Raw genomic sequence first — 16,646 nt, 5'->3', positions numbered from 1 at the left:
GGGAAGAAGTAAAAGATTGAGATTGCTTTTTTGTAGTCTTATTCTGATATATCTGACACCAATTTTGGGCTTACACTTGTCCACTTAATATAATTATAAATCTAATGTAAGGACTAATTTCTCTGAAGCCAGAATAATATTGTGGTTCATTAACTGTCTTGCACAGTGTTGGGGGTAATAATTAAGCCCACTGTATTTAATTGAATGTTTCTATATTGGATTATCAATTTGTAACTGCTGGTAATGCTATTTTGTTGTAGCTTGCTCCTGAAACAAAAGGTGTCATTCACTGGATTATGGATATTCCCTTTGTGCTGTCTGCCAATCTTCATGGAGGAGACCTTGTTGCAAATTATCCTTATGATGAGACTCGGAGTGGTATGTAAATAGAAGTCAACATGAAATAGTAGGAGATAGAAATTCCATTCTATATTTATTTCTCTGCTGGCTAAGATACACTTTATAAACCTTGCAAACAAAATCATAAAATGCTGCAAAACCATATAAAAATTGAAAAAAAAGTTATAAATGTTATTTATAGTCATTGCATTGTAATGACTTATTTTATCATGCTAATCACGTGTTTAAAGCTAGTATGACTGTATTTTCTAGTTTTGAAGATGATAGTTTGTTTCAGTAGATTTACATGACAAAAATGATGCAATACCTGAGGGAATCATAGTCCCTTAGATATATTAATCAAGGCAACTTAGGTCTTAAATTAGCTGGGGCTCTTTGTACCTTGTTAAATCTAGTGACAAAGATATGTCTAGGTTAAGGTTTCTTGCACCTGTAAAAATGAATTTCTGAAAGCAGTAGTTTCTGAAAGAAGCAACTATCACTGTTGCTATTTTCAGTATTGGTCCCATATAAAAAGGATCACACTGTGGAGTAGATGTTATCATAAAGTATTCAGCAATATAAGTTTAGTTTGTTCTGCTACTATGGGATGAACACATGACTCAAGTTTCATGAAATTATATTTTTTGTGATTCTCTTCTTTCATTTGACTTTATCACAGTTAAATTGCAAATACCTGACTATAAAACTCTTTAGGGAGACGTCTGCATTTTTGATCTGTCTGTTCTTCTAAAAAAAAATCTAAAGCCTAGAATAGCTTAGGTTTTGTGGTGCACTTTTAAAGTAGTTTTTTCATAAATATTGAGACTGTTGTGATTAGCCACTTTAATGATAGGGCAACAGTTGATGAAGTAATGGGGAAATGTTAACATTGAAAAGATAATGCCATATTAACTTGTGATGCTGTAGGACACTTACCTGTGTACACGGTATCTTCAGGCACAATTCTGCTGTGCAGTGCTGGTGATGTAAATTGTGAGCCTAGTCACTATGACTGCCCTTTAATAATCCTTGTTCCTGGACTTTTTTTCCCCCTCTAGGCAGTGCTCATGAGTACAGCTCCTGCCCCGATGATGCTATTTTTCAAAGCCTGGCTCGCAGTTATTCTTCTTTTAACCCTGCGATGTCTGATCCAAACAGACCACCGTGTCGTAAAAATGATGATGACAGCAGCTTTGTGGATGGAACAACTAATGGTGGTGCATGGTACAGTGTCCCAGGAGGTGAGCCCATGTCACTGGCTATTCTGAGCTTGAGTTATGTTATCTGCAACTTAGGGTCTGCTTAGGGCTAATTGAAAGGCTGATCACTCACCACAGTACATCTACAAAATCTGATAAAGCTCACTGTGATAACTATTAAAGTATTCCTTTTTACTGCTCTTTCTACAGTGTTTCTTCAGGCTCCAGGTCATTACAAATTTAATAGTTCTACAGTGGGCGAGTGATAGCTCTGCTATCATGAAATATTAAGGAGTGGGGGGGAGGAGGGGCTAAGAAAAGAGTGAAAAATTCCCTGACAAACCCTCATTAGAGCAGGCTGCTGATGGTTCATTTCAACCTCAATAATGAAGGCATCCAAGCCAAAGGAAGCCTGGTTGCCTGCTTTTGCACTGTTATAGGAAATGGAAATTTGGCCTTGGATTTTAATGGGAACAAAACCAGCCATGAAGATACTTGCATTTGCATCTCTATACTCTGTGGCTTGGTTACTGCCTGTTTCCTGCCCAGGTGCTGCTTCCCTAGACTTTGGTAGAGCTTTCTGTGCTAAGAGGTGCAGCAGAGTTACTATGGACAGGTCCAGACTAATTTTCCAGAAGTCCAGAAGAGTAGCCTGAGATGAGACATTTAATTCAAATGACACATTTTATTCCTTTCAATTAAGAATTTTGATATCTCTGTAAACTGAGCCAAACAGGTCTTGGCAAATGTGCGTCTTGGACTGTTCTGCCTCTGCTAAACTTGTAATGAAAACTGAGCTGAACATTTCTGAGCCAGCTTGTGTTGGAGTGATTTGCCTGTGCTTTGGCTTTGTTGATTTATGCTGGATAACCTTGAACACACATAACTGTTTTATTCTTTGCTTTTCTCTCGATATTCAGTTACAGTTTCTGAATGAATTTTAAATTTTTACCTGAAGTGAATAGGAATTTCTCAAATCATTAGACAGCCTAAGTGGTAGCCAGCTCTGCTTCTGTTACAGTAGAGGTGGTACTAAAAGGAGAAAATATTTAAGCCTCTTTGAAGAAATTAGAAATAGAACAACGACTGATAGTGTTCACACAGCCAGTGACCACCATGGACTAAGTGTGAAGTAAAATACTGAAATTTCTGAATGTAACTAAACCCCAAAAATATCTTTGTGTGAGGCTTTTCAGACTTTGAATTGGAACCATTAAAACACCCTTGAAAATGAAAGTTTGCAAAAGCTGAAAAAAGTTAATATAAACAAAATATCAAAAACTTTACTAGTTAAAATTTGTTTCAATTCAGTTAAAAATTATCATAATAAAATATTAAATATTAGCTATGAAAATGTGGATATATTTAACTTCAGCTGATTTTTTCCTTAGGAAAATGCTATAAAAAGCAGTTTTTCCATTGTTTTTATGAAATGCTTTGATTCTGATTAAACTGCATATGGCAAAGGCACATTTTTCCATTGGAAAAAGTTTTTGGAAAGTTTGATTTCCTCTTTTTGGATCTTATTTTAAGTTAGACTGCTAATTCCCCAAGTGAGGCCTTTCTTTTTCTCATATTTTTACAGATGTTAATAGGCAGGAATCCTAGTGCTAAGCAGGATCTATCATTCTAATATGGTGCAGCTAATAAAAAATAGAGAGACAACAATATACTTAGGACCATACAGATTGAATCTGTTATTGGTTTGGGTTTTTTTTCCAAGTGTAGAAATTAGCTGGCAAGCTGTAACTTTTGAAGAAAACCTCCATGGTAGTGTTAGCTGACTTAAAAAAACAAATACAATTCAGTGAAAACAGTTCTGCTCTGGCTGTGTTTAGTGTTAAGCAAAATAACTAAACACTGCTCAGTTCAAGTGAAATTTTTCTGGGAAGTTTTAATCTGAAAAGCTCCATCTGAAAACTAAAATGTGGCAATTAAGTTATTGATGGCATCAGTGATCTTTTGCTGTCCATATGATAATGAACTCAAAGTTAGCAGCAGCATAAGCTGTTGAAAAGCCATTTATGTTGCTTTAGGGAAAGTATTCCACTGTACCTCCTTACTAGAATTAGGAATATATCAAAAGAAACTCTGAAGGCCTTGTCTCCATTATGTCTGCTCCTGTTGGAGCTAAGGTGATACTTCTCTACCTTTGCACCCTTGAGTTCCTTTGGGTTTTTGTCCCCCACTTTCCCCTTTTCCCTTCCTTTCTCACTCTTCTACTAAAGATTCCTTTCTGCACTGAACACAGCTCCAGTGTCCCCTCCTGCCCATCTTCTGTCTCTGTCCCTGGTCCATCTCCTAGGTTCAGCCTTTGGCATTACCTTATCAGACCGAGAGCTCTGACCTCAGAAAGGATGATCTTTCATTCTAATGAATTACTCTAGGTGCTATTGCCCTACAGAGCTTATTAGGGCAACATCAAGAATTGTGCAACATCAATTCTTTGCCCATATAATTGATCCTCAGGGACTTGTACCTTCTGTAAAAGGTGGGCCAGCTGCCATCTTCATTGGTTTTTCAGTCTGCAGGGGTAGTGTATGGAAGGCTCTCTGTGACTTTCATGTCTTTCTGAATACCTGGATTCTTTCAGTAGGAAGGCTGAACATCTGTGTCAGAGACATCTGGTAACAGTCCTTGGCTCCCTGGAAGTAGGGAGGAACCCTCCATTGCATTCATGCTCTGTCCTTCCCTTTTGTCTGACCTCAGCATTTCCTCACCAACCTCATGCAAGGTGCAATTCTCTTTTCTGGCTTTTTGGGTGGAGAGAGTGTATGGTGTAGAGGAATATTTGACTCTTGCTTCCCTCTGTTAATTACACTGTCTGTGAGGTTGTTCTCAACATTACGGTTTGGTAGCTACATCCTTCTGTGGAGCAGGGGTACAGGAAAAGTTCCCCCCAAGAGCACCTTTGTGCTAAGTCTGAGGCCATGATGCTGTTACACTTGTAGTAGTTGCCATCTGTAATTAGTTACCTGTGTAGGTTTTTCAGAGACAGCAAGCAAATCAAAGAGGTCATTCTTCTGTGTTCAGGAAGGGCTCTTTTAGCCATCAGACTCTGGGGAGGAACAAGTCTGTACATAAAACCCATGCTGTTTTTAATGGAGGCCTTCTCTCTATCAGCATGTAGTTAATGATTTCATTCATGTACAAGAAAGCTAAACTGAATTTACACAAACAGCTTTAATTTTGGCATTTTCTTAGCTGTTGACTGTGTAACTTTTCAACATTCTTAATGACTTTTTAGTGTACCTTTTGTGTGGCGTAGCTATCTGGAACTAGAAATGAGAAGAACAGATAGTAATCAATTACTACCTAGCCACATGCCTCTTCTGCTTTTTCTGTCACTACATAGTCACCTGAGTCTAATCAGATTCATGTCATTACAAAAATAGCTTTTCAAAGCAGCTTACATTGCTGTACTATTAGGCTGTTGTTTAAGCATCTTTTTTAAATTTTCAGGTACTCTCAAATCACCCTTGGCACTAAATCCCAGCTTGGATTACCAGTTTTGGAAGCAGTGTTGGGTTTTTTTAGGATTTCACTAAACACTAATGTAGGAGGCATTCGTAGTCTCCCCATTCAAGTACATCCTGTCCTGCTGAAGGCTGCTGCCTTTTCTGTGTGTAGAAACTCAACCAACTTAGTGCTGTGGCTTGCAGTTCAAAGTCTTAAGTAATTCTGATGCCTGGATGCCAGGGACACACCCTTCATTCCACTTTATTTATGAAGCTTGTTCTTCCTTTATTAAAACCTGAAGAAGTATTTTTTCCCGTATTCTAAGCTTGCTTTTGTAAGAACTAACATAAAGACACTGTAGTCCTTCAGTCACTGGAGTAGTGCAACAGAGAAGTTTTTGTGTTCTCTGTTTCAAAGTCCTACTCATGGTCAGCAATAAAGGGCATTCATTGCTGATTCTCAGTTATATCTGAGGTATCTAAGCCTTCCTGATTTCCTGTTAAAGTGTGAGAAAGTTAGTGCTACCCTTTGTCACAGTGAGAGGCTTTGGAAGCATGGTGATGTGCATGCATGTGATACATGCCATGGATGGGGCACTTTGAGGGCTGGGCCAGTGGCAGTGAAGTTGCTGCAATATTGAATGAATCTTTAGAAATGTTTTGGTTTCTTGTGTATTGCACCTAAACATTGCAGTGAACAGGGAGGTAAAGAGTGCACAGATAATGCACTCCAGGTTACGTGTGTGGTGGGCCATAGTTTAGATCTTGGCCAGCTTCACCCATTCTTTGTCTCAGAGATTCAGATCATCTGCAGTTCAGTGATGCAAAAGATGAATTTTTTCAGGAGCAGCACATAAACACGGGACATGGCTGGGCCCTGGGAAACAAACTATAGGATATGGACGTTGTGCACAAAACTGGAAAACATGTTGCTTCTTTAGTCTGTTCTTGAGCAACTAGGGCATCCCTGAATAATACTTCAGGAGGAAAGATAAATTTTCTGAGAATTGGAACAGTGATGGTCAAGAATTGCTGTCACCACAATAAAATTACATTGTGCCCTTTGGCTCCCTGTTCTCCTCTTCATGCATTTTTTCTTTATTTTAGAAGTGCAAAAAGCAACAAAAGCAGCATTATCTAGTGTCCAGAACAGATGCATAAGGGTCAGCACTGCTGTCAGGATTTTACTTATGATTCCACTGCTCTCTTGCTGTGTATTGCTGAATGGTCCATCTAAGAGTTCTTCCTGTTGGAACATCAGAGCCATCCCTCCCAGGAGCCTTTGCCTTCTGTGTCTTCATTTTTCTAAAAAAAAAAAAAAATAAAGTAAATGTTTAGAAACAAAAAGGTTCTTTTAGCAATCAGAAAAAACCCTGTGCCTGTCAGTAGTTGGGAATCTTGTTGCCCAGTTGGCAGAAAACAGCCTCTTCACCTTAGTGTGTTGGCAAAATCCCACCTGACTCAGTCTGTTTGCTGTCCTTGGGTTCTCTATGGGATGTGGCATCAGCATTTGGGGCAGTTATGGACCTGTGAACAACACTGGTGCTTGGTAAAGAGACTGTCTCAGGTCTCACATGTAGTTTCATAGGGGAGCACAGCGCTGAATGAATTAGCTGTCCTAAAAACACTAGTTCTAAATCCCTCAATGACCTCCATGGGGGTGCTCAAAAGGCTTGATTGCCACTTTCTTTTCAGGCCTCCGTTTGAGAATCCACTGACTCTGCAAGCTAGACAGGCTGGGAAGGTGAGGGATAGTCCTACATCAGCTTCTGCGAAGCAAATGTTTGTAACCCTTCTGGGGATGGTCCCTCTCCAGCTGGTTGATCCACTTACAAAACTGGAAACCTCCTTAGATTGTGTTTGACCATAGAGGAGGCACTCAGAAATGTAGAAGGGTGCATATTCTCCATCAAGTTTTTATTCCCAGTGATGATGCCACTATGCATGCTACTTATGTTTTAAAATATCAGTTATTAAAGTTGCACTTATAGTGATAGATCCTCTCTTTCAAAGGCTTTCTAATATTGATATTGCAGAGGCATTGACTTGGAGAAACCCTATCCATAGAAAAATTTCCATGTGAATAAATGTTATAGGAAGTGTTTGTTTTTTTTTTTGTGTGTGTGTGTGTGTGGAGAATATTTGAAATCTATGCAGAAAATTTTGACAAGGAAATGTTTTCCATGTAAGATGTTATTAACATGAAATGTTATCTTTTCAGAAAAAAACCCCAACACATTTTTGACCCATTTTTATAAATATCTTTTCCAGTATCACTTTATTATATTTCATTTGCTTTATAATTAATTGTTATTCTTCTTGGCTTAGAAGGTGAGGGTCTTTATTTGGTTACTTTTTTCATATGGAAATATTTTAGCCATAATCTGAAATAATTTTCTTTCCCAAAGAGGGAGAAAAGTTACTTATGTGTCAGCTGTTCAAAAATGTGTGAGCTAAAAATATACAGGTCACATGCAACATTAAGTAGAAATATACAACCTATTTGTCAAGGCTTTTCTAAACTTTTTTCTGGGAAGAAAATGTATTTTGGAATTATTTGGTTTCTCTGATTTAAAGCTTCTAGATTCAAAATGTAAGCAGATGGAGTGGAGCTGCATCAATTGATTTATAACTGTTCTTTTCTTAATAGGCCCAGCATTTCATATGTTCCCCTTATTTACTTCAGAGTAATGCAAAATGCATCACTACCTCTTTTTTCTGGCATTGCAGGAATGCAGGATTTTAATTACCTCAGCAGCAACTGCTTTGAAATCACAGTGGAGCTTAGCTGTGAAAAATTCCCACCTGAAGAAACTCTGAAGGGCTACTGGGAGGATAACAAGAATTCTCTTATAAATTACATTGAGCAGGTAACACAGAAGTGGATGGCAGAACTAGTTATTGTGCAGAAATCTTCTAAACTTTGTGCTTTGTGAACATCTAATTCAAAATATTGTATTAATGCAGATGTTGCTTTAGTTCTTACTTGTCTCTGTGGTGGTAAATCCTGTGTGATATTTCTAAATAAATGGAAGAAGAGTAGAAAAGAAGGACAAATTTACAGTATAGAATCCTTCTTACCCTACTTAAGCTGTTGCAGACATTTAATTTAAAATATCTGTGTTGAGCTCCTCATTGAAATAAAAATACAAATCTCCATAGTCTATGACTGACTCCCTTGGTGCTGGTATATGTGCTCAGAGAGATGGATTGCCCTCTGCAGATATTCCAGTGTGTGTGCAGACGTGGGATGGATCATTCTGTGGATGTACAGGAACCTGGGCAGCTGGATTAGACCATATACAATTTCTAAAACCTGAATATTGTAGTTAAAAATTACAAATATATCTGATCTCATTAGTGGTTGCACACCTGAGATTGTGAAATGAGAAACACACTTTGTTAGCCGAGCCAATCAATTAATACATTAATTTCTTTAAGGACTTAATTAAGTAGAAATGCTTTAGTTAGCCAGAAGTCAAAAATATTTGAATATTTGAAGTGTTATACTGTTGTAATATTGTCTGTAGGCTGAGGAAAAAGCTCTACTTGTCCTGCAGGTTTTTACCCATTATTTATGGAATCCATCTCAAATTCTTCAGCTCCTCTGCACAGGGGTTAATTTTCTCTGACTCATGGAAAGCTATGTTACTGCATTTTCAAAATTGCTCATGTATAAGATACTATTTTGCCAACTTCCTTTGCTCCTGCAGAGCTACCAGCTTTGTCCTTGAAGTTCAGATGGTCTGTTTGGCATTGGATTTTATCTTTTTGATGGATAAGATGACCAGGTCTGTGCTCCAGCTCCCCTGGGAGTGCTGATTTGCCAAGGCTTTTCCCACAGTGTATATTAAAGGAATCTGAACTATACTACAGCAGCTGAATGCACCATATAGGTTCATAGAGGGGAACATCAATACCTCAAAATAAAACTCAGGATTCACAAGCCTTCTCAAAGGACATGGAATCTGAGAGAAGCCTGAACTTCACAGTGCTTTGCTGCTTTGTTTTCAGGCTCCCAGTGAGGTCCCAATCTCCACATAAGTTCCCAACATCCCCTTGTCCCCAGCACTAAGAGTTCTCTGTCTCTGGACATGAAAAGGCAGTTGGTCCTCAGTCTCTTGCTTCTGAGGAGTTCACTTTCAGACTGTGCTTAAGATACACTGGCAGGACTGGTCTCTCAGCACACTGAGATCATATCAGTGCTTTAATTTCATACTTAGTGAGAGCAGCCAGATTAGGTGCTGCTGGGGCTGTTACCTGAGCATGAAGGAAGAAGGATGTGACCCACCACTGCCCTTCTCTAACAGTCCAGGAGGAGAGTGATGTGACTCTCTGTGGTCCTGCCTCATAGAACTGGATGTGCCCAAGAGAAAGCTCAAGCATCTTACAGAGGGATTGCCTTTACTTGGGATAGCATTTACTTTGCTAATGCTTCACCTTTCAGAAATTCTATCAGTAGCTCTGCATTCTTAGAGTTGATAAAACATTAAAAAGAAGGCTTCTGTAGGCTGTTCTTTCAAAGCTTTTCCATGCATTCATTAATCCCCAATATGACAAAGATTTGCAAGTCAATGTTTACATGTACTATAATTTGCTGTGTGTTTCTGAGAATTACTTGCATTGAACAGAATGCTGAATTATTTTTCCTTTGTTCCATTATGATATTTAGTATTTATCATTGGTGGTGGTCAGCCTGTAGACATTTTTTGTTTACCATTTGTTGATGACCTTATTTATTTTAGATTCATCGAGGAGTGAAGGGTTTTGTTAAAGATCTTCAGGGCAATCCAATAGCAAATGCTACAATTTCTGTGGAGGGGATAAGCCATGATGTTACATCAGGTGAGTGTGGTACCTCAGCAGTGCTTCTCCTTGGCTTAGCAACCAGGAGGCATTTCACATCTTTTTAACTGCAGTTTTAAGGGAGCAAAAGTTTGAAGCCAGCACGGTACGTTGTGCCTCAAAAAGCTTGTTGCCCACAGGATTTCATGAATCTTTCACTTATATTTTGCTCTCAGAGTAGCTGAGACTGGGTTGTTTTTGACTTCATGGGTCTCTGGTGTAAATTGGTTTGGGTGCCTCTTGATTATTAATGCTCTAGTCTGGCTTCTGATTTGTGAAGCAAATAGTGTTTCTCAACTCTGACAGGATTTAAAGCCCTGTCAACAGTGCTGTTTTTATTTTGAAGGCTAAATTTTAGTCCAAAAGTCTTATATTTTTCACAATGCAGTCATACTTTTTGGTATGTAAATTCTTGACAGATTTCCCATTTACATAACCTCCTTCAGCAAAGATAAAATCTCGCTGCTATTTACAATTACATGATTTTTTTTTTAGAAGGATGATTCTTAAAAATTAAAGCATTTTGTTAGTTGGTGTTGACAAAAAAAAATGATGTGTCACCTCTTCAGTGATGCTGTGCTTTGTTCTAGGAATGAGTTCAGAAGGTAGCTGGCACAGTGTGCCAACTTTCAGCCTTCCCTGTACACCTTTGCTCTCCTATCCTGAACAACATTTATTTATTTATTTGCAAAAGATACTGATTAGAAAAAAAAGAGCGAATGTCACTGCTCTATGCAGGAGCTTATTCAATGGTCATTTTCTCAATGATATGTCTCACTATACTGTCACAGAAATGCAGAATACTATGTAACAGGACTGGTAGAATATTCAGTAACCTCTGATTTGTGTTTGCACATTACCTGCAAAGAGAAAGCCAGCACTTCTGCCAAGCAGGAAAACAGTCTGTGAAGACATTAATTGCATTCTGTCAATGGAAACAAGAAGGCAAAATGTATAGAGACTGGAAATAAATTTTCAGGTGTAATAAGAAGGAAACAAACTGTGCCAAGAGGTATTTTGAGGTATGAGTGAGTGAAGTATGTGAGAGAGGAGCTCATGCTTCTATGATACAAAAATTGCATCTAATCATAAATCTTTTTGCATCATTGTGTGTGTATAAGACTGAAAATCATGTATTGTCAAAACGGGGATGAAAACAAATACTTGAATATTAGCACAGTCAAAAAGAAGGAGAAATATTCTTTAGCTTTTCTCCTGCTCCTTTAATCATGAGTTGAAATTCTGCTTTGTTCCAGTGACAGGAATTAGAATAGATCATTGCTGTAGTTCTGCAGTAGTATTTTTTTTCCATTCTGTTTCATGAAGAGAAAAATCTGGAAACAGCTGGAATGACTACTGACAGTTTTTTGACCATGCAAATAGCAGACATTTAAGTAATATTTCTCTTTGTAGACTGTGTAGCTGCAGATGTGGGAAAAAGCATTTAAGAGACTAGCATGAAGAGCATGGCCAAATCTTCTAAATGGTACTCCTAGCTGAACTTTAGAATAGCTCTGCAATGTTTTCTGGAGGTAGAGAAATTCAAATTACTAGCCTGTGATAAATTAGATAATTGCCTGGTGCAGAGAAGATCTGAGTCTTTAGACCCTTTAGAAATAGCATCATTTCTAGAGAGGATGATGATGAATTTTGATTCTGTGACTAGAAAAGATGATCTGCAGTAACAGTGCAGTAGGAGACTTTCTTTGACCTGAGTGGATCAAGCTTCCATTTCTTTGTTTCTCTGAACCAAATGAAAAAAAACCTTGACAATGCCTGGATACTGAAACATGTCAATAATGGTGCTTCAAGGGCGATACACATACAGTATTCTAGGAAATTAAGATTTATAGTTTTTTCTTAAGGAAGAGAAAGATAGTTCCACTTATATAAATTCAATGAGAATAAAATTTTTTTACATTTGGATTATCAGAATCCATATCACATTGCAAACAGAATCTCAGACACTTAACAGGGACTTTACATTGGCTGGGCTGTGCTTCTGAAGTGGAATAATGTCCCATATTGTCCTTTTCTTCAGTGTGATGGAGAGTCTTCAGCCTCAGCAGGCAAAATCTTTCATGAGGGCTCCAGCACCACTTTAAAATTTAAATTGTTTTTTTGATTACCTGAAAGGAAGCAAATATTAGATAGATATACAGCTTTTACTGAAGGAAGAGTGAGTCTTTTCAGGCAGTCAAAAAGAAAGCACTGACAGAAATATAAAAGACTGACATATGAGCCTTCTTAGCTGCATAATTAGTCTTATACATATTTATTTGGATACTTTTGTGCTTCTCTACAGCCAAGGATGGTGATTACTGGAGATTGCTTGTTCCTGGAAATTACAAAGTTACAGCCTCAGCACCAGGCTATCTAGCAATAACTAAAAAAGTGGCTGTGCCCTTCAGCCCTGCTGTTGTGGTAAGTGCTCATGTGTGTTGGTTTATCACCAATTATACATTTAAACAGTCCCTTTTTTCCTCATCGTATGCATGTAAGCAGGAGATGACTTTTCAGAATATTCCCAAACATGCTAATTTAGAAAGTATGGAAATTATTCTTCTAGCACTTGATGCACCAGCCACTGAGAGTAATCTCACTGTAAACTCATTTCATCTCATTGGTGTTCTTGTTTATAATAAAAAAACACAGGGAAGCGTAATATTGAGATACCTAAAACATGTTATTGCTACATGTCTGAATAGACAATCAGAAGATTACAAAATAGCTTTTAGTAGTACAACATAAAAAGTAAGAGATGTTGAGGTTTTGATTGAGACATATTTTTAATTTAATTTGTCAAATGAGTACCTGCTAAGGTTAAAACCAGTGGTCAGCTCCAGCTTCCAGCTACCAGCAGGAAGGTAGCAATGGGCCACTGCTTTGCAAAGATACTCAGTATGTGAGGTTAATAAGAGCTAGACTGCATCTAAGGTTTCAGAAGCATTTTTTATTCACTCTCTGTACAAATGTGGAGGTATTTAAAATAAATGCTATGTCACTAGTGTGAATAACTTGTTAAGATATACTAAACTAGCACATTGTATCTTAATGTTGTATGTATGTTAATGAGCCACGTGCTGGGAGAGGCTCTCTGGATCTTCTCCATGGCATAAGGTTCATACATGTTTTGATGTGCTGAGGCTCTGCAGTGCTAGGTGTTAGCTGAGATTAGCTCTGCTGGTTGGAGAATAGAGCTCATAAGAGTTGGACTTGATGACACTCAGGGGTCCCTTCAATTCAGAATATTCTGTGATCTGTGCTGGCAATATGCTGATGATACTCTTTATAATATGTCATATGATTTATGTGGTTGGCTATTACTCAATTTTAATTTATTTGGCCCATACTTTTTGACATTTTTAGTCAAGTCAAATACAAGTGGACAGATGTCTGGTTCTTTAGGAAATTTTGCTCACATGTATGCATTTAGATCAGTTATTGTACTGATGTACTGGTATTATGCATATTTAAATCAGCTTTGAGGCACTTTGGAATAAACCCAGCCTAAACCTAAAGAAGGTACCTTTCTAAGCCCTATGTTTGTGTTAAGCATCTTCTTTCAATAAATGACTCCTAAAAGCCTAACTCTTCTTTATCTGTAAGTCTTACTGATGTTTTTGATTGTTTCTCTTAATCAGGTTGATTTTGAACTGGAGTCGTTGTCTGAAAGAAAAGAAGAGGAAAAAGAAGAGTTGATGGAGTGGTGGAAGATGATGTCAGAAACACTAAATTTTTAAATGAGGATTTTGGCTTTATAGCTTTTAATCTATTATATGTTGACTTAGTATAATGTACTGTGGAAACTCCCTATATTCTAGATTTTTGTGCACTTCACAATAATTAACTTTGAATTTTTCAGTCATCTTTTGATTAATATGATTACAAATAACTACTAGCCTCCTAGTTAGATAAATAAGTTATTAATTTTCTTTCATATTGTTATAGAAAATTTACTCTTCTATAAAAATCAGAAAAAATGAACGAATATGCAACCTATATGAAAGTAAAATCTGTTGTGTATTATTTGCAAGTTCAGAATATGTAGGTTAAAACTTGATTTTAAAGAAGAAATATGCTGTAGTCAATTACTGATACTGCCAGGAATATTTGACAGTGCATAGTAGTAGATAGTGCTCTTCACTGAGTTCTATAATGGATGTTATTGAAAAGATTTATTATAACAGTGTGTGGTGTAATAATGTTTTACAAGGATTAAAATTCAGTATAACACTTTGTATGTCTCTGGTGTTGGAGCTATTTAAATATGTAAGAAACATAAGCTGACTTCATTTTAGTAAGCAGAAAGAATCTGCATAAACTCTTTTTTTAAAGATGGCATAGAGTGAATTCAGGAAAAAAACAGACCTTTAGTCCTTAAACATTTGATAATGTTTGAAGATCAGGTTTTAATTATTTCTCATTACTTATTAAGCAAATTAGAAATTCTGAGTGGAAGAAGAAAAAGAGCTAGTGGATCTCATTTATATGCTGCTTGTGTTTGTTTTACAGCAAGAAAAAACATAATTTCAGGCTATGTCTGTTTTAATTAAATAATTACCTTTTCAACAGTCTTTACTTGTATACTGATATCTAGATAATCAGCTAAAAGTTCATCTTTTCACTGAAGGCTATCAAAATATTACAGTTTAGACAATGAACTGGAAATCTACCGAGATTGTATTTTTAGTGTTGCAAGTCAAGAATGGATTTGTTTCAAGCTCTGTTTCTTCTGCTGGCTAGTCTTATCTAAAACTAGGAACAAGACAAATAAGTGAAATTTTTTTCAGTGTGGTGAAATTTTCAGAAATTTGTTGAGGATGATACAAAAACAACTTCAATTTGAAACAATTCTTTTTAGTCCCTTTTTTGGTTTTTTTTTTTATACTTTAGTTAACATGATATATAGTATTTGGGCTGAGTGAAATTTGCAGAGCCAGAGAACACACATGGACCATAGTAGGTGCGACTTTGGTATCATTCTTCGGAAATGACTCCTGGTATGCTACTTGAGATAAGCTAAGCATCTCATCTGTTTGAAAGCTTACATATATTGCTAGTCTATTTTAATTCAAGATCAGGTATTTGATATAGATTTCCTTCCTCTGTTTCTTTAATACCACTCTCTGTGTTTTGATTGGCATATTATTTTAACTGATGCTCATTCAGAACCAATCAAGAATGCACTATCACACTCCTGCTGTAAGTGAAAAATCACATATCCAGGTGTAGGATCCAAATTTACCTCCTTTGGGTATTTAAAAATTTACTGCAAATACTGTTTTCTGAGAATTTTTAATTCTTTAATAAAAATAGCACTTGGTCCTTTTAAGGAACAGGCTTAAGGTTTGACACACAATGGTAAACTGAACAGCAATAAAAAACCATAAACTTTCTCTCTCTGAACAAGAATTTATGATGTAACCTGCAGCTCATTTGGGTTGTAGATGTTTAACTCCAAATTTCAGAGGAAATATACTTACTGTAAGTCATTATATTGTGATGAGCTTTGAATCTCCACTGCAATGAAAAACCTCAGAGGCAAATTAAGAATCTTATCTGAATGTGTCTTAATAACACCTTGTGGCTAGCTGTGCACAAGAGTGTGCATAAATGATGCCTGGCTACACCAGCTTGGGTGTTTATGACAATTTGAAAGGCCAAGTGTTGCACAGAAGACGTTCTGTGTGTGTAAGTAATGATCTTGTTTTTAACTGAACCAGGTAAAGTTGAAGCAAATGGTACAAAAATGACCTATAACAAGATGTTGCTGTCATGTGGGCAAATGGCTACAGGAGTGTAAACTAATGTAATAAGGCAAGTGTATATTTGTACAGAACACCCTGGTCTGCCTATTCCAACCTCAGAGTTTCAATCCAAATTACACTTCTGGATGGTACAATGCCTGCCTGCCATGCATCCAGTCTTCTGTGGCATAGTTAGTGCAGACATTACATCAAAGTGATCTCATAACAGGTTTCTAATCCATACCTGTGTGATGTGTGTGAGATCATCTGTTCTACTGTGTCATACATTTGCAATTAAATGTGGTGTCCCTTAAGTGATCTGTTTATTGTGCTCTAGATGACTGCTTGCTATTACTGTGTTGAGAACAGGTTAAAGTGATTAAATGTTACAGCACCAGAACCACTGCCACTGTTCTAGCTCTAGGCAAACATCCTTAAGAATAACATACCCAGGACTCTCAATAAATCAATTCATTATGTAGCTTTCCTAGCTGAGCTGAGCTGTGTTGTAGGACTGTGTATGTTTAATGGAAGATTAAAGTGTTATGTGATGCTGAGCTTTTGGTTAAAAAGGCACATGCTGTACTATTGTACAATAAATCTACAGTTTTATTTAAAATGTAAAATGTGTGAGTAATTTGCAGGTTCAAAATGTGACCTCTTTGGCCGTGCATGTCTTCAAAGTGTGCCATAAAGATCCTGAGGGGGTGTGTATGCCAATTAATTTGCTGTTTGAACAGAGAAAGGAGACCAGGATTAGTGCTCGTATCCCATTGAGAGCCATCCACAGCCCCTTAACTTGGTGCCAGAACATCCTCCTGACTTCATCTCAGGAGAAAGAGGATACATCTTTCTGAGCACTTCTCCCAATGGAGGCTTTTGAGTGAAGTAAGGGATAGTAACGAGATGCTCTGCCTCCATGCAGGGTTGGTGGGGACAGGGCATACACTTCTGCATGTCTCTCTTACAGTATTTGCAAATCTTTTTTCATATTGATCCTTAGGATTAGGAAGCACAGCGTGCAGTGTGTTTGCAAATGTGTGGTACTACAC

The 16,646-nt window shown here is 37.3% G+C and overlaps 1 protein-coding gene across 1 annotated transcript in view; it reads left to right on the top strand.

Moving 5' to 3' along the window:
* Positions 1-16,220, top strand: part of CPE (carboxypeptidase E) — a 56,487-nt gene extending 40,267 nt beyond the window's left edge. The window contains 6 exon segments of the mRNA XM_066317623.1: positions 261-378; positions 1,401-1,583; positions 7,730-7,869; positions 9,745-9,844; positions 12,150-12,268; positions 13,489-16,220. Of these exon segments, the coding sequence (XP_066173720.1) occupies positions 261-378; positions 1,401-1,583; positions 7,730-7,869; positions 9,745-9,844; positions 12,150-12,268; positions 13,489-13,587 (759 nt within the window). The 3' untranslated portion in view covers positions 13,588-16,220.
* The last annotated feature ends 426 nt before the right edge of the window (positions 16,221-16,646 follow it).

The sequence above is a fragment of the Sylvia atricapilla genome, chromosome 4 (assembly GCF_009819655.1).
Source record: "Sylvia atricapilla isolate bSylAtr1 chromosome 4, bSylAtr1.pri, whole genome shotgun sequence".
Classification (NCBI taxonomy): Eukaryota; Metazoa; Chordata; class Aves; order Passeriformes; family Sylviidae; genus Sylvia; species Sylvia atricapilla.
The sequence above is the reverse complement of the archived record's forward strand: the minus strand, read 5'-3'. Positions and strand labels throughout refer to the sequence as shown.